Consider the following 18,761-nt stretch of genomic DNA (forward strand, 5'->3'; position numbering starts at 1 on the left):
TCCACACCTGGGGGCCACCCAGCAGAAGAGAGCTGATCCACCCTGCAAACCCTGGAGAGGTACAGAAAAGGCACCTTGATGGTAGAATTAAGACATGGAGCACCAAGCAGGGGCTAATTTAAAGTCCATGTTGGAGCCAGAAGCAGTGGCACACACCTGTAAACCAACTTACTTGGGAGGCTAAGGCAGGAGGTTTGCTAATCTGAGGCCAGCCTCAACAATTTAGTAAGATTGTCTCAAAATAAAAAGGGATGGGATGTATTTTGGTGGGTACATCTCTAGTACCACACAAAAAAAAAAAAAAAAAAAAAAAGAGAGAGAGAGAGAGAGAGCGAGAGAAAACAAGCACATTGGAACCATTGACCTTTCCCACCTTTCCTTTGCCTTCCCCATATTCATGGGTAGAAATTACAAGAACCAAGCACCTATACTCCAGCAAAATATGAGTGTTCTCCAAAGAAATCAGTTTCAAAGCAAAGTCCTCCACTTTCTGACTTATAGGTCCTCCAATAGATTGCTCAGATCTCCACCAGTTACCACAAAGGGAAGAATAACCTTTCTTATATAGGGTTCCAAATCAAACAACTTTTTATTGATTTCTTTAATCAATGAGTTGATAGGCTTGAATATTTGTGAAAAATATGAAAAATGTGAAAATATTTATGAACTGATGAAACAAATGGAATAATTGTGGCTGGGCATGGCATAAGTAAAAAAAAATATCAGGCAATTATTAAATTCAGGAAAACAAAAGAGAATTCAAAAAATAATCCAGGTAATAATAGCATATTCGTTAGCTTTATAGTGAATACTAATTTATTAGGAATTGAGAGATAAACGTGTTAGAAGAAGACTGGGGATATAGCTTAGTGGTGCAGCACTTGCCCAGCATGTGTGAGGTCTTGAGTTCCATCCTTAGCAACACACACACATACTAGAAAAAAAGAAGGGAAGGAAATAGGGGTGTATATGGAGGGGGATTAAAAATCCTCATCCACCTTATGCGATATCAAGAGATAATATTTCAAATGGCTAAGTTAAAATAGTGTAAGCATATTACAAAGAATCACTGTGGTCCATCAGTTAAAAATCCTTTCAGATACAAGCAACAAAAATACCCAACTGACAATGGCTTAGACACATAAGGTTTTATTTATTTATTCATTCACTTTTTAAATTAACAGGAAGTGTTGCATGGGTTCAGCTGCCTGATGGGGAAGCAAATTCCTTCTAATTTTTTCTTCTTTAATGTATTGTCTTCATCCTCATGCTCATCTCCTCATGTTCATAAAATGGCTGTCATGGCTCCAGGCAGTACAACTATATTCCAGGCAGAAACAAGAAGGGAGGGGACAAGATCAGCTATGTGAGTCTCTTTGCTCAGGAAATCAAAGCTTTCCCAGAAGGCCTCAGCAAACATCTCATTGGCTATAGCTAGGTTGTATAACCATTCTTAGCTGCAAAGGAGGCTAAGAAAGCCTCTGAGCAAGGGAGAATTGGGTTTGGAATAATAAAAGCCAGAAGCAGCAGCAAAAAACAAACAAACAAACAAAATAACAGTTAAAATAGTTGAATAGTTGATAATCGTTGCCTCTAGGAAATAAGACTTAAGAGTCAGAAGGAGTAAGGCAGGATATTGTTGGGTTTTAGTAGGTTTAGTACTAGTTTATTTTTTTAAAAAATATTTTTAATTGTAGATGGACACAATACCTTCATTTTTATTTATTTATATTTATGTTGTGCTGAGGATCAAACCTGGTGCCTCACACATGCTAGGCAAACGCTCTACCACTGAGCTACAATCCTAGCCCCTAGTTTATTTTTTAAACTATATTTATTATTTTGGAAAAATATAAAAATGAAAAAATAAAGTTATGGTTTCTATGAAAAAAAAGTTTAGGGATGTATCTCAGTGGTAAAGTGCTCCTGGGTTTAATCCCCAGTACCATAAAACAAACAAAAAAGTTTAAAAATTAAAAGTTGGTAGTAGTTTTCTGTCTCCAGAGCAATGGGCATTCGTTCATGGAAGCAAACCTACCTGAATAGGCTAATCACTTAATCTTAGGTATCTACCCATCAAACAGAGAAAATTGTGCTATCACCATTATTCTGAATTTGGCTGGTGGAAAACAGGGCAGCTCTGTGTAGCAGTTATGTGGGTTGCCTGTGGTTAGAATGTCCTGGTACAATTTCCTGTCTGCCATGTATTAGCTCTGTGACCTTGGGCGAATGACACCTGGGAGCTTCACTTTCCTTCTTTATAAAATGAAGGCAATTCAAGTGCCGGGTACAGAGTAAGGAAATATTATCCACCATCATTAAAATGTTAACTGTTCCATGTAGTGACATAATCTGAGTATAGGTTAGGAGTATTCTGCTTCCACTGAGTTAATTTTTTTAAATCTTAAACATGGGTTTGGACTGGACTGTCACTGAAAATTATTTGTTTTTGAGAAATGTACATTAGGAGACATGCACATTTGAGCGGCTGTTGACTGACTTCTGTTGGAGGGATCCCTGTAAAGAGGAATGAGATTTGGATTATTGGTTCCACTACAAATATTGTTAATATAACTATTAACCATCCACTCTGTGAAATGTACTGCTGACTACTGCGATCACCATGTGTGGGCCATGGGGACCAGGGTCACCACTGTAAGGTGGGTATGAAAATGTACCAGAAAGAACATAAACATATGGAGAGCTATGCTGGAGCAGGAAATGAGCTAGTCTGGGAGTAAGGAATGGGAAAATAACCTCTTCTCTGATGCCAAGGTGAAAGCTGGGGCTCTGTAATGCAGGTGGGAAGCACATGGCTAAAACTATATAGTTGGTGGAAGATAATCTGAGCCATACAGGCTATCAGGTTAGGGGTCTATGGAGACGGACAGCCAGGAGGCAGCCCCCACCCCCACCAGAGGGGCACGAGTGACATTCTCTTGGAGAGGTAATATCTGTTATCCAATTTAATTTTTCCTTTCTGGCCTGCTAATTATCTGCTGTTATCCCCAAGATTCCAGTAAAGTACTATTAAGCACACATACAAAGAAGATATTGCACCTATTAAAAAAATGAAAAAAGGATGCTATGAAAAAGACCCCTCTGGGTTACTGGAGACTGGGAAGTGTGTGTGGGGGAGTATGTAGAGAGTATGATTAACAGGTAGAGAGGGGCAGGTGAATAGGAGGAATAACTCCTCACATTTTATGGCACAGTAGGGTAACTATGGTTGACAACATTTAATTGTACGTTTCAAAATAGCTAGTAGAGAGGATTTTGAATGTTCCCAACACAAAGAAATGATAAATGTTTGAGGTGATGGATATGCCAATTACCCTGATCTGATTGTTACACATTGTATACATGTATTGAAATGTCACACCATAGCCCATAAATGTATGCAATTACTATATGTCAGTTAAAATATTTTTAAAGGTACCTTTGGAGAATAAGAAAGAATGCTTAGAAGTTAAAAATGACTGTCAAAATTAAAAAGTCCAATAAAAGATAAAGTAAAAAAAAAAGACCCAGCATACAGAATTTAAAAATGAAGGCATACTGGGCTGGGGCTGGGGCTCAGCAGTAGAGCGCTCACCTCACACATGCGAGACCCTGGGTTTGATCCTCAGCACCACATTAAAAAAAAAAAAAAACAAGTGAAAAATGAAGGCCTAGAAATTGAGAGTAATGGACAGACAGAAACACACTTATGGGGGGGGGATGATAAATTAGGAGAGAAAATAAAGAGGCAAAGACAAGCCATCCAAGAAGATCAACATCCAACTAATAGGAGTCATAAAAAGAATAGACAAAATAAAGAAAATTAGCAAAGAAATAAAAGAGTAATTTGTCAGAATAGAGGGATATAAGTCTAAAAGGACCCACTCTTTGGGTGCTTGGCAAAATAGATGGGGGAAAACACACATCTGGACATATTACTGTGGCATTTCAAAACATCAATTAAGGAAAAAAAAATATAAGCTTCCAAAAGTGGTGAAAACAAGTTGCCACCAAAGGAATGAAAATAATGTTAACATCTGACTTCTAATCAGAAACACCATGTGTTAAAAGTAATACCCTCAAAATTCAGAGGAAAAATTATTTTAACATAAAATTCTAAAACCAAACTATCATTGAAGTATGATGGTAAAAATAACATGTTTCAGACATTTAAAGAGCCTGAAATTTACCTTTCTCAAGAAGTTATTTGAGTATTCTTCTCCAACGAAATGCATGATCTATCAGTCAGGATTCTTGGATGCAAATAATGGAAACGATGCTGGTAAACTTAAGCAGAAAAGGTATTTATTGCAAGGTTATCAGGTAACTCACAGGAGTCCAAAGAATCGGGCTAAGAAAGTGGGGAGAGGCTAGGCAGGAGAAACGAAAGCTAAGGTCCTACTGTAGGAAGGCAACCACTGCCACCCCCACTGCTGCTCCCAGTGCACATGATGCTACCTACCATCATATGCCACTGCACGTGAACTCTACATCCTTGCATCTGTTACTTTGCCTTCTTTGTTGTGGACTTCAGGGTTCAGTTAATCATAATCATTGATTCATTGTGCATTATGTGGCTGTTCTTTTCCTTTATTATTTTGCCCCCTCAGTTCCCATGCTCACTTCCATTCTCCTGACAATTGTGGTGAACCTCTCCAGTGTAATTAATGTGTTTATCCTTTGAATCCATCTTCCATATATTTATTTAGATATATGCATACCCATGAAAATACACACTGTTGTTTTACATTTATATAAATATTACGCTATAAATCTTACTGTTTCTTGCTTTCTTCATTCAACACTAGGTTTGGGGATCTACTCATGTGGCTATATGTAAATGTAGCTTACTACTTTTAATTGTTTTATACTTTTCCATCCTATGGATATACTTCAGTTTGCTTATCCAGTCCCATGGTGACACCTAGATTGCTTCCAATTTCCACTACCACAAACAATGCTGCAACAAACAACCTCAATTCTATTTCCTTAGGACCTGTGTGAGAATTTCTCTAGAATATATACTGGGGAATAGGATTTCTGGATTGCACAGTATATCCATACTTAATGTTGTAAGAGACTGCCAAACTGCTCTGGAATAGCTGTACCAGTTTATGCTCCCATCGATAATTGTCCTTTTTCTCACATTTCCTCATCAGCAAATGATAATATTTAACTTTCTACATGTTACCACTTTTATAGTGATTTCTCACTGTTATTTTAATTCTCATTTCTCTAATTATTAGCAGAGTTGAAAATCTCTTAATATATTCAAATTTCTACCTGTGTAAATTACTCTTCATATCCTATGATCACTTTCCTGATGGGTTTACTATCTCCTTTTTTTATTGATCAATCTTCTGTCAATTTAAAACATTACAAATATAGTCTCTTCATCTATTATCATTCTGTTAATTTGTGTATTTCTGGTTTCTGTGTGTTGCTGACTCCAGATTGAAAGCTGTGAACAGAGTATTCAGCCCTTATTACCTGCTGGACAGGGAGAGGAACTATTTGACCACCTTTAGTTCCCATAGTAGAAACTCTGGGGACTAAGACTCCCACCGGGGGGAATGTCCCCAAAATGGTAATGGGATTTAGATGCTAAGCCAACATTAGAGTTCACTTGGTTGTCCTACACCCACATATATCCTTTCTCCCATATTTACACTTTGAAAAAATGCTTCCATGTGACAATATACCTCAAATCACCAAATCTGCACTCATCCTTTCCAAAGGGAGACACCAAAAACAAATTAAAATGCTTTCAGGTATAAACAATAGAAAACCCAACTCAAACTGGCTTAAAAAGTAAATGCAATTTATTGGCTCACTTAACTTAGGAGTCCATAGGTGGGGAGACTTCAGGTCTGGTATGATCTGGAATATGGTTCCATTTCTTTGTGATTCTCTTGGCTCTGCCTCCTCCACTTGTCCGTTCCATCCTCAGGTAAGCCTTCTACATGTTCACAAGATGGCAAACAGCAGCAACAAAGCCACATGCTTCTTTGTTCATATACAGGGAAGAGGGGCTACCTCTTCCCTCTAAAGCTGAACAAAATTCCTAAGCCTCAGTGTGACTGGATCATCCCTGAACCAATCATCACTTAGCTGGGGGATGAAATTACTCAGATCAGTTTATACCAATGAAGGCCTATACCTAGAGCTGCTGGTGGGGTCAATCCCACTCAAATTGCACAGTTGTTATACAATGGGGGAGAAGTGGAATGGATGTTGGAAAATAACCATAATGTCCACTACAAGGGAATAATTAAGAAAGAGGAAGATATGGGGTCCAAGAAAGATTGGGTCCAACCCAGAAGAGTAATGAAGGGACGTCCCAGGATGACAGCTGTGCCGCAGGCCTACAGAGCAATCAGTCCAAATTGGAGCAGGAAGACGGAGGCTCCAGGAGGAAGGTATCTGGGGAAAAAGGGGATTCAAATGATTTTATACTTTCCTTGAGAATTTGAAATAAATTGAGAAGATGATAAAGTCAGGCAATGCAAGGGAAAAAAGAAAGGCATTTAGAAACTACAGGAAAAAAATACTGTATACAGAAAGAAATGTAATCCTATTGGATCTTTATGGAACAATATTTACATAATCATAAAAGCAGAAACACTTTATTGAATTTAAACTTTTAGAATGAACTATCAACAAAGTACAGATGACTTAATTATGGTTACAGACAGAATGTTAAAATATCATTAACCTTGTTAATATAAAAGTAAAGAAGACAGAAATAAGAAATAGAAATCTATTAGTTAAAGGTTAAAAGGTAAGGAATAGAGGATATATAACTGGCAACATCTCTATACTGAAGGCATAGGAGGAGGGTAGTTTGTTGGCATAAATAGCAGGACATCAACAGACAATGACTAAAATTGATAGATAAGTTGACAAATAGAATATATGTATATTATTTAGAGATATGAGGATAATCACCAGAAAAACTAAAAACAGTTAAAGGTAGACTAGTAGATTTTCAGGTCAAGATGACAGACTTACCATGTATTTATCTCCACTCCCTCCTGAGATCCTGTTAAAATGATCATAAAGGAATAAAAAAAAGTATAAAAACACAATGATGAAGAGAATGGGAGCAGGTCCATCCACAAAAGAGATTTCAACAAATTTCTGGAAGATAAGAAGTAAATGGAGAAATGGTGACTGATGAAGCATGGTGAAGGGAGCCATAGCCTGAAGTATGTATGGAGGAGATGTCTCTGAGGAAGGAGTTGGTCTTTCTCTGCAGAAGCCTGGAGAGTCTTGGGTCTTGACAATGCCAAGTATGATGAAGGGTTAGGAGTGGGATGTAGGGCTGAAAACAGGGAAGGCTGTATATCAAACCATCAACCCATTCCCCTGTGTACAATTCAAAGCAGCCAGGTGTCTACCCATTAGTCCAAAACCAGAGGGTTCTTCTCTAAGGAAACTGAACGATTTCAGCGAAAAGACCTTAATATTCTGGCCATTCAGGGACTCTGTAGCACAGCAGTCAGCTTTTCTTTAATTATCCTAAAGGAAAATCACCAGTTGCTTAGCACTGCCCACAAACAGTTTCCAATCAGATTTTCATTGCTACGTTTAAAAATACCAGTAAACAACCATGGATCATCAGGATTTCTTTGAGAATAGACTGTAACAGGTAATAAAGAGACCAAAATAAGCAATCAAGGGAAAAAACAATCCCAAATGAAATAGATATTTCAAAGAACAGAAGGAGATATAAAAATACCTGTATTATCTCAGAGAGATTCAAGATTATAATACATCCATAAAACAAGAACAGGATGCTGTAAGAAAGGAAAAGATAGCTGGGCATGGTGGTGTACACCTGTAATTCTAGCAGCTCGGGAGGCTGAAGCAGGAGGATCGTCAGTTCAAAGCCAACCTCAGCAACAGTGAGGCGCTAAGCAATTCAGTGAGACCCTGTCTCTAAATAAAATACAAAATAGGGCTGGGGATGTGGCTCAATGGTCGAGTGCTCCTGAATTCAATCCCCAGTAGCCCCCTACCAAAAGGAAAAGATAAATGAATGAATACTTGGAAATTTACAATAAATGTATTGTCAAATAAAAAGAAATGCAACAGAAGGGTTGAGAGATAATGCTAATCTTCCCCCAGAAGGTAACAAAAAAAAAAAAAAAAAAAAAAAAAAAAAGGAAGAGAGAGCAAGGGAGGAAGGGGAGTGGGAAGGAGAAAGAAAAAAAGGGAGAGAGATGGAAAACAGGAGATAATGGATAAAAAAATTGTAAAAAACATATCTGTGAATTCCATTACCCAACTTTATTTCCAGGAGAGAACAAAAAAAAAAAAAAATAAAGAAGAAAAATATATCAAGGGAATAATATAAGAATTTTCCAGAGTTAAAGGGAAATAAAAGGATGTAAAATGTGATCAGGACAATGAATGACACAAGATCCCAAACTGAAGCACATAATTATGAAACTTTAGAACACCAAAAATAAAATTGTTTAAAAATAACAGGAAAGGGGTAAATGAAGTAAAAGAAATACTTTTCTCATTCTTCCCACCAACTACCATTAAAATCTTTCAACATTATATGTAAACAAGAGACTCAGAAAAGTGGAAAGATGGTGGCAAATGTGGTAGGGAACCAGATAGTAGAGAAGTGACAGGGTGGTAAGTTATTTCAGTTTTCACCTCAGCTATCCCAGAATTATGGTCAGAAAAGCCATCAACTAGAAAATAACTGCTCTACTCCACTCAAGAACCATAGAACAAAGTTGTGGACTCACACTCACTGCACTAGTAAAGACCAATAAGGGAACCTAGACTTCCACCCCCACTGTTTGTAAATGGATTGCCCCTCTCTCTTCCCACTGAGGTATGGTCAAAGGTTGCATAGGTAGCTGGAACTCCTATCCCCACATATCACTAAGGAGGAAACTCTCTCCCTACAGTATCAATGGAGAGTGGGTACTTGGATTTGAACACCCACCTGACATTAATGAGGCAGTGTCCCCTCTTCCACTGCCAGAGTGGTGTTGGAGGAGGGAAGCTAAAACAGAATATTTAAATAAGATCTAGCATCTTGGTTGGGGATGTAGCTCAATAGTAGAGTGCTTGCAGCATATGCAACATCCTGGGTTCCATCCCCACTACCTCCAAAAAAAAATTATATATATATTCAGTATCTTATAACACAATTGCCAAATGCCCAGGTTTCAACTGAAAATCACTCATCATACCAAGAACCAGGGAAATCTAACTTGAATGAGAAAAGACACTCAACAGACCCCAACACTGAGGTGATAGAGATGTTAAAATGATCTGACAAGCTACCATAAAAAATGCATCAACAAACTAGCAACATGTTCAAAACAAATGAAAAAGTAGGAACTCTGCAAAGAAGTGAAAGATATAAAGAAAACCCATATGGATAATTTAGGACTGAAAAGTAAAAACTTCAGTGGTTGGACTAACAGCAAAATGGAAAGGACACAGGAAAAAATCAGTTAACTTGAAGATAGAACAATAGAAATTACCCAATCTGGAAAACAGAAAAAAGTAGACTAGGGAAAAATGAACACCACCTCAGGGACCTGTGAGACAATTAGAAAAGATCTAACATTTGTGTGCTTGGGGTCCTGAAAGGAGAGGAGAAAAAGTGATGGGAATAGATATATACAAAGCAGTAAATCTATGACTAATAATCAGATTTTTATTTGTTATGTACTGAGGATGAAACCCAGGGGCAATTTACCAGAGCTACATCTGCAGTTCTTTTTATTTTTTCCTTTGAGATCGGGTCTTACTAATTTGCCAACACTGACCTTGTATTTGTGATTCTAAGGTGACTTATCATCAAAACTGGATGCTAGAAGAAAGTGGAGCAATGCCTTCAAAATTACATGGGAAAATGATACTGAATTTTATAGTTAAGAGTGAGGATGGAATAAAGGTATTTCTACATATGCAAAAACTCAAGAATATGACTTTCTATACAGCTTTTCTGAGAAAGTTACTTAAGGATGTGCTTCATCAAGTTGATGGGAAAAACAAAACAAAAACCCTGGGAATTAGTAAATAGTGGATATAATCATGGAAAGCAGTGAAGGGAAATCCAAAAGTGATAAGCTATGAATTAGGCCTTAGAAAATAACTTCCAGATTTGAAAAGGGAATGAAGGGCTCTAGGAAGAAGGTCTTCTAGGAGACATAAAGTAGAATTGGTGTAATTCAGAGTGTTAATGGAAATTTTGAAAGGAAAAAAATGGAATATAAATCAAATAAAATAGTAAAATAAGAAAAGTTAGAAACTTCAGAAAAGAAAAATTGTTGTAAGAAAAAATCATAAAACTTCTTGGCCCTAAAAGGAAGAATATAGAACCAGGTATGGTGGTGTGCACCTGTAATCCCAGTGACTGGAAAGGCTGACGCAGGAGGATTGCAACTTCAAGTCTAGACTGGGCCACTGAGACCCTGTCTCAAGATTTTAAAACAAAGTAAAAATATTTATAGTCATATTGATATTAATAGCTATTTATTGCTTTTCAACTTTTAGAATCAAATAATAGTAAAAATACCAAAACCAAACCAAACCCCTCAGTCATGTTTACAGAATTCAATGTCAGCTTTGACAATATAAAAAGCTAGATGACAGAGGTTGGGAGGTTAACAGTGGGAATGAGGGCTAAAAGAAAAGTCTATTTTCTCATCTAGCAAAGTACTAATCAAGAAATATTGTCTCTAGTTCATGGAACAAAATACAAAGGTGTTATATAAATTCCAAAAGTTAACCAATAAACTTAACTATATTAGAAGCAGAAAGAGAGTTTGGTATAAATGATCTAAATTCTTATCTGTCACAGAGGATATCAGTATATAATGTCTAAAGCTGATAATTTTAAAAATGCCCACATATTATTTAGATATGAAGATAACAATGGGAAGAAATAACTGAAAGTGGGTGCTGAAAGTAAGAGTGGGAGTGGGAATGTGTGGGGCAGTGCAAACTCTTGCTTTTTATAAGTCCTTCCATATGATTTGATTTTACTGCAACATGCATGTATTACTTCTATTTTAAAATAATATTTTTAAATTAAATAAACTTTAAGGAAAAAATTAGTTTTAAAAAGCAAAAAACAAAACAAAAATCATCCAAAAATCAAAGCAACACTCTTATCCATGACTCCCCTCCCCACCAAATTTCCTTATCCTTCTAGAACTATTGCAGCAGAATATAATATAGTTTGGGAAACCCTGCAGTTTCTGTTCTGCCTCTCTTAAAAGCAGCCCCTGCTCCAAACTGGAATGTTAGCCCAAACATGGCATATCTACTCTCATCTCCTTACATCTCATCTCACAGGCCTGGAAAGTCTTTCCAGATCTCTACCAGTTGGGATCCTCCCTATTCTTTAAAGCTTAACTGAACAATTCCACCTCTTCCTAAATGTTTTTAGAGTCCCCTCATAGAACACCTCTCCCTCCTCAAGGGCTTCCATAAGTACTCATTCATGCCTCCAATTATGAATGATATTTACATACACTTTGCATATATTATAAATCTATGATTATATACATTATTTAGGTCAATATTTCATGCCCCCAATCTTTTCACTACCAGTCTGAGATTTCTAATACTAATTGGTCACTCCCCTGCTACAAACCCTACTATAGCTTCCCATTGTTCATGGGATCAAAGATAAACTTCATTACCTGACTTCCAGCACTTCTTCCACTGCAATGGGTAATACTCTAAATCTATCCATACAACTTTGCTTAGGCAAGTCTTCTGCTTGGAATATTCTTTCCTTTTCCCACATGGTAAACACCCAATTTTTCTTTTAAGACTCAGTTCCAGTACCCCTTCCTCTATAAAAGCTTTCCTAATTCCTCCAACCTGCCCCACTCAAGGAAGAACCATCCAATATTTCCTATATGCTCACTTTGCCTCAACTAGACTTCTGCTGTATCACCTACCACACTTAGTGCACTTACCTGATTATTTATGAGTCCCCAATTAAACTGAAAATTCCCAGAAGGGTAATTCCCCAGAACCTAGTACAGGGCCTGACATGCAGCAGGAATTCAAAATATATTTGTAGAATAAATGGATGGAAAAATGATGTGAGTGAATACAGCAAAGAACAAATGAATGAATAAATGCTCATATATCATTTGCATGAATAAACAAGTGAATAAGGTATGAGTTAGTACATAAATAATGAATGAACAAATGATAAGTAGATGCATGAGAAAAATTAGTCAATAAGTGAATGAAAAATGCATGTGCCAGTAAGGGCATGAGAATGAATTCCTACCTTCACATCTTGCTTCAAACCCACCAGAAAAATTTTAGCCCTGCTCTCCACCCATCTGAACCGCACACCAGTGTTAACCTCTTTTAGATTGTAAGAAACAAAGACACACTCAAGTTAGTGATTGGGATTTATTAAAACATTCACAGGGAAATAAGGAAGACAAGAACAGTTACACAGGCAGCCTTGCTGAAGAACAGAAACTTGAAAATGGTTCATGATCCAAAGCAGCTCTAGAGCCTGGCTTATCTCGTCACCCCCTCAGCTGCAGGCATCTGTTGCTACCTTCTCTAGTGCTTCCCAAAATGGTGACTCAACTACTTTCTGGCTGTATTTATACTCCTCCTACTGCTACTGACTAACTTCTTTCCCTCATTGCTAGCCCATGGCTTCTGCTGCCTCCCAGCTCCTGCAGCTTCGAGGCTCTTGGGGCTTCAGTTCCTATTAATCCATGGCTTCTCTGCTGTAGCTTCTGCCTGCATTCTAACTCCTGCTGCCTCTTCCATTCCTGTTGCCTTGCTGCCACGTGGTTCCAGCTACTTCGTTGCTCTTGCAGTCTCATTGCTTCCGAGTCTCATGCATCTTCTCTTCAAGCCTTCTGCTGCTTCATGGATCTCACATGATCAGTGTTGGGTCACGTATTCTGTTCCTCAAGGCTCCTATTGTTTCATGGCTTCTACATCCTTTTGGCCCATTGTTGCCTTGCTGCTTCATGGCTTCAGTTAACTTGTGGCTCCATGATCTCATAATGCAAATATCTCATGACTTATGACTTTCAAAGCTTTCTCTTTGCTTTTGCTATTTAGTTTCTGGCTACCCCTCATCCACCACCACTTCTGCCTCATTAAATTCTAATTGTCCACTTCTTCTGAACACCTCATATTTAGGCTCCCTTGAAGATCTGATTGTTTCATGCATTTGCCATTAGAAACACACCACCTCTATGAGGCGGAATCCTTACACCAAGTCCACCTAATAGGCTTCTGGCTAGCCTAGAGATTGGCCGTCTTTAGTCAGGTACTATCCAAATCTAGCCATCTATGGCCAAGTCTGTGAGGTCACATGGTACAGAGCATGGCAACTTATGCTAAAGAAACCTCTTATAAAGGACTGAGGGCATGGCAGGTTTGCTGAGGGTTTCCAAAAAGGGGCAGTGTAATTGGCAAGCATCTTGTTCAGCCTATACAGTACATTGACCTTCATGGCTCAACCTAAGTCCCACATTCTCCCTGACCACCTCTGCCTGTCCTGATCTGCAATGGGACAGACCAAGACTGAGGCTCTAGAGGTGATGTGCAAAGGGAACTTGGGTTCCAGTTCTGGCTCCAACTCTTTTTAGCAGTGGAACCTTAGGAAGCTAATTCCCTCTGAGGGCCTCAGGAAGGGTTTGGGCAGCCTCTCAGTTCCCTTGCAGGTCAACGTTTTGGGCATCTCACTATATGTTATTGGATAAGGAATGAGTCTTACCTGGGAAAGCCCTCAAAAACATTTCTTGAGGTAGGAAAGAGGGAGTCAGAATCCTGGCTTGAAAGAGCCTCACTGTACATAGGAGGTGCTTAGCCAAGATTTATTGAACTGAATGAATGAATCAATGGCTGGGGTGGGAGAAGTGAGAGACCAAAGCACACAGAATGTTGAACTGACTTGAGGAAGGTGCTCCAGGTGCTGAGGAGGCTGGAAGGAGATTCTGATTCAGAGATGGATGAGGAGACAACTGGGATAGGGCAGGAATCTTGGCTATTTGTGGGTACTCATTCTATCCTCTCAGTCACCCTCCACATCCAATAATCAGTCATCAAGTCCAGTTCACCATCTGAACAGCTCACACCTTTATCACTTCCAATCCATTCCTATTGCCCTTGCCCTATAGCAGGCTTCTTGGTCTCTCCTAACTAATCACCCTGTCTTCATTCTTTTCTCACAAATGCATTCATTCATTCATTCAAATATTTTATTAGGTGCCTATTTTGTCAGGCACTGTCGCTTTCTGCAAGGGATGTACTGGCAAGCAAATATCCCCAGACCCATCCTTGTGGTGCATACAGGTTATTTAGAGCAAAATAAGGAAATATAATAGAGTGCAAGAAGTTGAATAACAGGGAAACTTACATGCACAGGTGCATCCAGCATGAATATCTAATCTATTTTCACCCCAGCTGGCTAGCCAGAAACAAGGTAATTCATATCTAGAGTGCCCTCTGCTTAAAAATAGTTTCATGGTTTCCCTACTACCTTCAAACTATGGGCCCCAGTCTGCAGCATACTAGTCATAAGACCTTTAAAAGCATTTAAGAAAATTAAGTTTGATGAAACTGTTGGGACCCAGAATGGCCCATGGGTTTCCTGTGTACAGTTTGGAAACCACACTAACCCACCAAACTCCAGCTTTCCTTACCCCAGGGATCTTTATTCTTCAGTATTCCTGAAGTGCTTTGCTGTTTCTTGCCTTCAGGACTTTGTGCATACATACTGTTTCCACTACCTGGGATTCCCTTTTACTTCCTTTTAATTCCTACTAGTCGGTCCCTCAAGTCTCATTCAGGTGTCACCACCTAACTAGAGGATGCCTTCCCTGAATCTACCTAAGCTAGATGCCCCTCCTGTACTTCTATTAAGAGAACTGATCACCAATGGTTAATGGCCATCTTATGAATTCCCCCGTCCCCCAACTAGACAGTCAACTCCTCAAAGGCAGAAAAATGATTTGACTCATCTTTTTGTATTTCTGGTGCACCATACTATGATTCCCAGAGTGAAGCACATAATTAAAGGAAGATACTATTGTGAAGTACTCGTAACTCCTTAAACCAAGGCAAGTGTATCCAGGGTATAAGGGAGTCAACTTGGTTCCTCCAACAAGCCCTAGGGATTCTACTTGGAACCAGCTTGCTCTTAGAAAAACACCATGGTGTCCACCCTCCTCTGAGCAGTCTTCACTGACTTGTGCTGCCTTGCAGTGACAGGAGGTGCTGGGGGACAAGAGGGAAGAGCAGCAGGCAAGCACTAAGATCCAAGTGGAACTCTAGGCTCTGTCACTAAACCACTGGAACCTCACCCCCCCCCCCTTTGGACATAAGTCTTTGAAGCTCCTTTGTAGCACATGTGTGACAGGGCCTTAGCCCTTTCTATCCTGCGAGGTAGGGGCTAGTTATCCAGGTTATTTTCCACACCTACTGAATCAGATTTCCAGAGGCGGGACCAGAGCAATTTATTTTTAAAGAGCTCCACAATCCTTTGGATGTGGGGGTGCTGCAGGGAGCTGCCGCTTTTCATTAAAGCCCTTCTGTACTATTTTCACCTGTGTATATATTGCTTTGATTTAAAAAGGGAAAAGGAAAAGCTTCACAAATAAGTACAGCCAAGGTTGATAACTACCTTTATAGTAGAAAAAGCACTAGAATGAATTGGAAGACCTGGGTTCAAGCTCACACTGTTATCTGGTAAGTGACGGAAGCACAAACCCTTTTAGGGTCTCAGTCTTCTCATCTGCAAAGCAGGAAGAATAGTAATCACTACCTTTAAAAAGCTGTGGTGATCTAGATATGCCAGCTAAATTGCTTCAAATATATTTTACATAATCTCCCTTCACTGCCGCAATGTAGGTGTTTATTTATCTCCTTTTATTTTTTGGTCAGGGCTGCGGATCAAACCCTGGGCCTTGTACATGCTAAGCAAGAGCTCTACCTCTAAACTACCCCAGCCCCATCCTATTTATCTCCTTTTATAAAATGAGGAAACTGAGGCTGAGTGAGGATCTAATTTGCCCAAGTTTCTACGGCTAGGATTTAAACCAGGTCTGACCCCCGAACTGTGCCAGCATTAGCCAAATTATGGCACATGTACCACTGGTGGTATGTGACTTCTTTGGTTGAACACAGACAATTTGTTTTTGTTTAGATAGTCATGCCTTTTAATACGTATTAGAAAAATACATAATTAGCACATCAAACCAGTGACTTCATGGATATCACTACTTAGAATGAAACTGATGTAGATAACAATGTTAGACCTCAGATCACCTCAGGAAAAATACTTAGTAAATAGTACAGGAGGGCAATTTGGAAATATCTATCAGACACAAATATATAAATATCCTATGACTCTGCAATTCCACTTCTAGGAATCAACCCAGGTAAACTTTCAGACACACAGACACACATTCACACAGATACAGGGATGCTCCTATGTAGTATTTTGTAATAGCAAAATTTGAACATCTTAATGTCCATCATAAGAGAAATGGGTAAATAAAATGTGGTAGAGTCATATGATGGCAATCTATACGCAATTATAGAGGATGAATTGAGCTACACTTAGCAACATGCGCAGATTTCAAAAACATTGTTAAGCAAAGAAATTGGAGAACAATTCAATATACCATTTGCATTAGACACAATATTTTCAGTGAATTCATATATGTATGTAAAAATATTAAAACAAAGTCTAGATGGAAGCATAAAAAACATAACAGCAGTTATGAAGGGAAAGAATAGGAAGGGGAGTAGTTATAGTTGAATGAGGCTACTTTTACCTGCAACAATCTAATTTCTTTAAGAGAATGGATTCATGCATTACTTATGTAGTTAGAACTCTGGTTGGGGGGCAGCTGAGACTTAAACCCAGGGCCCTGCACATGCTAAGCATGTACTCTATCACTAAACTACACCCCCAGTTGATTTAATTTTTAAAAAACAAAAAAGCAAGACATGATCAGGATAAGAAAAATATGATGGTGTACGTGAATGAGTGAAGAAAGCTAAACTCATTGCACCAGGCTTTGCTGCTTCTGCAGTCCTTATAGCTAATGAGGTTAGGTCCCAACGGGATCATCACATATTAGGCCCAGGCTACCTCTCCTCCTAGTTCCTCACAACCCAAATTGGGGCCCAAGCACCCAGTTATACATGGTTGAAGCTACAGGCTTTCTTAGGACCTCCACTTACTAGGTAAACCCTGTCACCTCCCTGGAACTTTCTCATTAACCAGAACACCTCCGAGATTTGGAGGTTCCTTCTGTCCCTAAAAGCCAGGATCAGAAGCCCTCAAGGGACCAGGCATGAGAAGTCTTGTATTCTGAAGGGTCGGCACCTAGTTGGCTCCACATGGATAATGCCTCCAGTGAGGAGCTTGACATCATTAAATCCTATGAGGTAGGTAATATTATTAGCCCCATTTTACAGATGAGGGAACTGAGGCACAGAAAGGTCAAACAACTAGTAAGTGATAAGACGTGGGACCAGAACCCATAACTGTCTGCCCTAGAGCCCATGTTCTGCTTCTAGTGCCTGACCAAATCCTACCAATTTGTAAGGTCCAGCTCAAACATGATCTTCTCCAGGAAACCTAGAGGTGACCATCCTCTTCTCAAATTCAAAGTACTTATAACATTTGGCTAACCACTGTAATTCATGAATCCACTACATCTCCTTACCAGGACAGAGATCATGTCAGATTTAAACTTAGTATTCTAAGCATAGAGCCTGACAAATACAGGGTGTTCAGTATGTGTCTGATGAATATATGAACGTATGAATAAGTGAATGAGGGCAGTATCCAGTGACTGCCTAAGACTCCTATGAGGTACCAAGTACCTTTGCCCAGCTCTGGGGTGCTGTCATCCTAAGGTCTCTTGGAATCAAATTCAGCCTAGGCTCTTTCTAAAACAGGTCTCCAATATCTTTTATTATTTTGCAAACACACCCACACGCACACAAGCAAACATACATAAACACACATACATACTCACACACTCAGTGGGCCAGGGACCCAAGGGACCCATGATTAATGGGTGATGGGTGGGGTGGTCTGGGAGGGGGTGGTATGGACAGATGGCCCTGTTCAGCTCAGTTCAGCTCAGCTTAGCACCTCCTTCCAGAGGCCAGGATGCTCCCTGTAGCTCAGGAATTTTTGCTCCAGACCTAACATCACCTCTGTTCCTCTTCGTGCTTGATAGCAGTGCCTAAATCCCATGACTACACCAAACAGGACCAGGAGGGAGGGGAAGGTTGGGTGCCAAATATCCAGATTGGTAGAGGGGAAGTTTATGAATCCAGAAAGGGCAGGAGGGTAGAACTACTGCTACTGCTCATTGGGGTTGGGGTTGGCATCTGGGTACTTGGTGAGGTCGAAGGTCAGGACTTTGCTGATCACACAGTCCCCTTGCTGAAGGAGGAGGGAGAAAAAGAAAAATAAAATTGTAAGGAGAGAATTAAGAGGGGTCTAGCGCCCCAGGACCAGGGGCCTCAAACCCTCCTCCCTACATATCTGTCCATAGCCCAGGCAATGATTCTCTGTGTTGAGACGATGTGCTCGGTCCCATGTGCCTTCTCTCCCTGCCTGTTTTTGCACTCTCCTCCTTTCTCCACTGTCTGGCTGCCTCTTCCTGGCCTTTCCACCTGTCCCCAAATGTAACAGCCTTGCCCAACTAGGCTGGCTAAGCCTCCAGGGCAGGGCTCCAAGGAGCCCAGATGGC

At 39.5% G+C, this 18,761-nt stretch overlaps 1 protein-coding gene across 4 annotated transcripts in view; it reads right to left on the bottom strand.

The window, feature by feature from the left end:
- Positions 1-5,804: 5,804 nt before the first annotated feature.
- The window catches only part of Smc1a (structural maintenance of chromosomes 1A), a 52,166-nt gene continuing 39,209 nt past the window's right edge, over positions 5,805-18,761 (bottom strand). The window contains exons 25-26 of one of the 4 annotated variants that reach the window (XR_013154652.1): positions 7,012-18,451; positions 5,805-6,423 (exon numbers count right to left, since the gene is read on the bottom strand). Coding sequence is in view for 3 of the 4 variants with exons in the window: in XM_077107031.1 (XP_076963146.1) it covers positions 18,368-18,451 (84 nt within the window). In the remaining variant the exon portion in view is untranslated. Of the gene's footprint in view, positions 18,452-18,761 lie in introns of all 4 variants that reach the window. The other 3 variants (XM_077107033.1, XM_077107032.1, XM_077107031.1) reach the window with 3 other exon arrangements.

The sequence above is a fragment of the Callospermophilus lateralis genome, chromosome X, assembly GCF_048772815.1.
Source record: "Callospermophilus lateralis isolate mCalLat2 chromosome X, mCalLat2.hap1, whole genome shotgun sequence".
NCBI lineage: Eukaryota > Metazoa > Chordata > Mammalia > Rodentia > Sciuridae > Callospermophilus > Callospermophilus lateralis.